The following is a 5635-nucleotide window of genomic DNA, read 5'->3' on the forward strand; positions in this document are numbered from 1 at the left end:
ATATCCTCCATCATAAATGTTTTCAAAAGAAATGAATAATCTAAGAAAGGAAAAAAATCTGTACTACGTAGTAGGATGATAATGGACAGAAAAAACAACTTGATATATCAATTCCAAACTTTATTTCCAATAAAGATAAAATGTAAATAATTTATGCTATCATAATACTATTTTCTAAAATGGCCTCCATACAGCTACAAACTCTGCTTTTCTAGCACCTCTCCTCAACACACATGCCTTCGGCTCAAATCTGATTATAAACACCTTTGATATATATTTTACAAGATATATTCTATATATGCTTAACTAATACACAGTTATAATAAAATACTGAAATAAGTAAAAGGCTTTTTATACTACTGTGTCAATAACTTTATTACTTTATTGGCACATAATCAAGATTTGTACTTGGCAATATAATATTTCCTTTAAATATCTCTTTTTTTCAGACCCGACATAATTATTTGGCTTAGATAGACATAGTCATAGTAGATTGTCAGTATAAAAAGTCATCTTAATCCTTTAACACCCGTTTGTCTTCCTACTAAACCATTAAACCATTTCAATCATGTGATTCATCACTGAAAGAAATTCATACAAATCTTAGAGCCTAAAAGGCGTAAGAAAAACAATGAAATCTTCCAACCATGTTTGCCCCAAGAGATGTGAAGTGAAGTAAACAAGGTTAGCGAAATCCAGGCTGCAATTACAGCTAACTACCTGTTCCCCAGCAGGACAAACTTTATTTTATTCTTATAGCTGCTTTAAACAGAGATCATGTTTATAAATTCTCACAACCAAAATTTTTACAAGGTCAAATGCTTGGATTGTTTTTTATGCTCATTCATAATTTTGGAATGCTTTACATATGGAATGTTAATAAATAATGCTTCAGTACAACAATAGGTACATTAAAACTAAATCTAAAAATATATTTACTTAAAACATGAGACTCATAATACAACAAGTAAAATATTGAACTTAACTGTATAAAATACGGGAAAGCATCTTTTCAAATATATTATGGTTCTAAAGTTCACATTAGAGATTCAAGTTGATATGAATGAAATTATGTTCCCACGGCCAAAATGTTCAGTTTAGTAAACTAATTTTAGAAAAGGCATTTATTTTTATGAATATTCCACTCATGGTAGGTGGTAAAATAGCCCAAGTCTTTAAAACCTACAAAATAGATTCAAATCAATTTATTAAATAAATGTGTAACAGATGCTATAGCCGCTGTGTTAAGGTCATATCAAAAGAAATTACTATAGTTAAATATTAATTTACAATATTTGACACTCATTATGCATCTACTTAAATGAGTGCATTGATTTAAATAATTGGCCCTCTCACTTCACATTTTTATCTCACGAAAAGAGCATTTAAGTATCGACAAGGTAAATTGCCATGTTTAAGTATTGCTATGTAAGTTAATGTTTTGTAATTTATATTTAATAATCTTTAGAGCAGTGACTATCGTAAGTGGGTACTTTACTTATTCTTTGTCGAGAATAATAAATGGGACACCTAACTCTAGTTTCTAATTCATAGATCAAATAGGGTTTTTGTAGATATAGTATAAATATTAATACTTAAGAAGCGGCTGCAATTTCAACAGGAACATTCTCCTGGGGAAGTTGTTCATTTTCCTGTTCAGGTTCTTCATTATTCCTCCACTCCTCATTGGCTTCCTCTAGATTATTATGATTCTCATTTGTCCCATTTAGTTCTCCATTCATGTGAGGACCATTCGTCAGTATGTCTTGGAGCTTGATGCCAAACTCTGCATCCATATCTGATACACCTTTGATCAGTCTGTCTTGCTCATTGGCAGTCCAAGTTGGATACCACTCATTGAATAGCTTTATCTGAAATCAAAATGAATGTGTCAATAATAATGCGACATGACAGTGAAAATTTTATTTAAAAAAAAATGTGTTTTCCTTTTTATAAATACATTAATGTGTTCTTTCAAAATTATAATGGTTAATGCAATAAGTAAAATGCATGTACATAGATAGATGTAGTGTAAATGTTGATTGTGCTGTTACCAGCACATATAGAAAAAAAAAACGGTCACTCCTATTCCATGGATATCGTAAAAGGCAAATAAAAGATTGGCTTATAGACTTGGGATTCTTTTTTAGACGTTTGGCTGGCAACCTGCCGCTATTTGAATCTCAATTGTATCATTTAGCCGAACAGCTGGATGTGGCTTTTCAAGACTGTTCGCTCAGTCTTCCCCGCAAGGGATAAAGACATGATATGTATGTATATAAGATTGATATAAATAAAATGCTGCAGTGTAGTTTGTTCCGCCGCTTCTTCTACACATGCACTTTGGAAACAGTCTAAAATATAATTAAATTTTATTGATTTGATGTCAATAAGTGATACCTTGTATCTAATTATGCAAATAAATCTATTCTATTCTAATAAAATCACTTGTCCCGGAGTTCTAAAATCACCATCCTGGAGTTTATCCTCAACTGAAACCCCCAGAATCATAAATGACATGAATATATAACAATGAATATTACTTGTAAATACTAAGTAATAAATACTAGTCAGTAGTTAATATCTCCCATGAGTTACTTACTCTACATTGAAACAAACTGACAGGTTTGTCAGCACAAGAAAGAGCTGCCAAAGTAGCCGCAAGCTGGTCCGCTTTGCCTCCCCGAGCTGCTGCCAACACGGGGAGGAAGTCCTCCCTCTGCAGTTCACTGAACTCCCCAAACCATTGGAGGAGGTACCGCAGCTGAGCTTCAGATGTTAGACCAGGGGTTGATGACATTCTGTAGTATACTGTACGTCTCTCACCTAGAATATGACATATATTCTTAGACATCATTTACTTTTCAAAGTAAAAAGAGATACTTTTGTTATTAAGTTGCTATTTACTTGAGTAAAATCACTTTTTCCAAAATTGTTATCATTAACAATAATGGGATATTTCAGATTGCGAAATCAGAATTCAAGTTTTACTTACATCAATCAGCAATAATGGGAATTTCAATATAATGAATACAATACTGTTCTATACAATTACACATTTTAAAAGCATAATGTGAACTGATAATTGTACAAAAACATTCACATTCCTGCAAAATGATTAAGGTAAACACTTAAGAACATTTGCACTTAAATAATGTTAACATAGGTACAGTTATAGGATATTTTATCGCAAATAGAAGACCTTAATATTGAAGACTTACTTTCAGCAGACATGGATAAACAAACTGCAGATTCTAATAACAAGTTCATGTTTCTTGTTTTTCGAAGCGTCTTACCAGCACAGAGATTATATAGAAACTACTTAACTGTTATAAAATAACACGTAACTTTCTATTATCGCCTACCCGTTTGCAACGCAAGGTTGTCTACCTCATATTTTCACCTTTCAACTCAGTTATATCACATCATTTCACTTTCGAAGTCCATAAATTTGCATTTTTATGGTATTAATATGAATTTACTTACCAAATCAATGTAGAGTAGACAAATATTTCGTAAGGAAGCTGTTATTTTTTCTAATTAATGACCCGAGTATGGGCTGTATGAATTTATTTTCTTCTGCTACTAATTGGTAGCAATAACTCGGTAATTGTTTTTTAAGAAGTAAAGCAAAAAAAGAGAATCACGGCACAAAAAACAAGGCTTGTATTGGAAATTAAATTTCCAACAAATCAGAAATCACAATAGATAGGTATCACAACAGAATACAAGAAAGACCTTGCTTTTTGTTGTTTTCTTGTTGCTTGCTTCTTTCTCCTTCACTTCATGTTCTCCTATTTTTCCGTTGTGACATGACAGATGTTGAATGTCATTGTCATTATGATTTTGACAACTATAATTTTTTCAATGTATTATTTACATTTTATTTTATATAAAATACACGGCAAAGAATTCTTGCATCAGCATCTCTGCTGGATGCAGGTACACATACTCTGCTAAATTCATAAATTTAGCAAATCGTGTCAAAAAAATCAAAAATTGTGTTGAAAGAATGATGATTTCAGAATAGGCTATTTGACTGTATTAAAAATATACATTTCTTTTATGTCATCAGTCTTAATATTATTTTTTTGGAGCGATTTGTAATAACGCGAGATAAAAATATTGCATTATTTAAACAAAATCCGTCTCTGAAAATTAGGTTTTTATATGCAGCTGTCACGTGACTAAAAACGAACGTGATTGGCTGTTTCTATTATGACGTCAATTACCCATAAACAGACTGTGGATCGTACCGTTCCTTAGTGTTCGCTATTATTTTTCAAGATTTTATAAGTGTTTGATCGCTCAGGATTACTCAGATAACATAGGTATTTAATAATGGAAACCAATTCCGCGAAAGCTGACAGTCGAAACCTACCAAAAGTGGACGCAATAATGGTTGGAAGAAGAAATCTGGATTGTCTTCTTCAAAGACAATCCAGATTTCTATGCTGAGATACGAACTGAGGAATGTTAAAACATCAATGTAAGTATATCTTGGTAACCACTGATCTTAGATCATGATCTGAAACCACTTTTTGCGAATATTCAAATCCATCGGCATAGAAAAAAACAGTTTCGTAGGAGATTTTATTGTTGTATTAGTGCATTGAGGCACTGCACAACATTTATAGGAACTCATTTTAATAATTTTCACACATATGACGTGGCACAAGTTAAATAAAACAAGAGAAAATCAAAACTTTTCGAAACACCAACAAGCTTTGTATGATATTTACACGAAATTTACGTCACTGCATGCCATGGCCGCCATATTGCTAAAAGTCGCATTTTGGCGGCATATTTGAATATTTCATTTTCTTTTTCGATTTTTTAATACAATAGCTGTAATAAAGGCAGAAAAGTATTTTTGTAGGGCTCCTTATAAACAAATAAATACCCTAAGATAGTTTTTAGAACTTTGTCAAATAGCCTATTGAAGAATTAAGGGTTTTAGGGTAAACAGAGCGAACATTCTTGATTGTTCCAGTGACTAACATAATTATGTCAGTCAAATACGGTTTCCAGCTTAAATTAATTTAAATATATTAAGTACGTTTAATATTTATTATATAAGTACTTAATACTTAGAGGAATTAAATATACACATCCAAGACCCAGCCCAAAAAATTATTTTTCATCACACCCTGACCTAGATCAGAACTCGGGACAGTACACTACTAGCTTCGCCACAGTGGCACACTCAGTCTTATTGAATAATAAAGGTTGATTCAAACTGTAGATAGTTCCGCACTTACTGTCGATCAAACAAACCTCAATAGGTATTTCTTATAAAGGTAGGCCTTGCAGCAGGCTATCTTGTTGCGGACCAATAAGGCCTATTGGTCTTATTGGTCCACAACAAGATCTGAATGGCCAATCTAAATAAAAATCATGGGCCGCACTGCGTATATAAAATCTTAATTTTGAGTCAATGTTCTTAAGATCTCAGAAGGCAGCACAATATGTCTTTCACAATTATTTTGCGTTAACATTGTGTGATACATACAATCAATAGATACCTTTTTCTTTTGAAGATTCGCTTTTGCAGCTTTGGGTGGATTAATGGAAGGACCAGACGACAAATCAATAAAATATCCCTAATTTCGTAATAACTTTTTATTTATAAATC

The 5635-nt window shown here is 32.2% G+C and overlaps 1 protein-coding gene across 2 annotated transcripts; it reads right to left on the reverse strand.

The window, feature by feature from the left end:
* Positions 1-103: 103 nt before the first annotated feature.
* Positions 104-3788, reverse strand: LOC106129082 (uncharacterized protein C14orf119). Of its 2 annotated transcripts, none has more exons than XM_013327530.2 (3): positions 3487-3788; positions 2603-2826; positions 104-1871 (listed from the first exon to the last, which is right to left on the reverse strand). In XM_013327530.2, the coding sequence occupies exons 2-3, from the start codon at positions 2798-2800 to the stop codon at positions 1596-1598; spliced, it is 474 nt and encodes a 157-aa protein (XP_013182984.2). In that variant the 5' UTR covers positions 2801-2826; positions 3487-3788; the 3' UTR covers positions 104-1595. The 2 variants fall into 2 exon arrangements, with proteins under 2 accessions (XP_013182984.2, XP_060805101.1); XM_060949118.1 differs by lacking the exon at positions 3487-3788 and adding an exon at positions 3222-3456.
* Between the last annotated feature and the right edge of the window lie 1847 nt (positions 3789-5635).

This window comes from Amyelois transitella, chromosome 18, assembly GCF_032362555.1.
Source record: "Amyelois transitella isolate CPQ chromosome 18, ilAmyTran1.1, whole genome shotgun sequence".
In the NCBI taxonomy this organism is placed as follows: Eukaryota; Metazoa; Arthropoda; class Insecta; order Lepidoptera; family Pyralidae; genus Amyelois; species Amyelois transitella.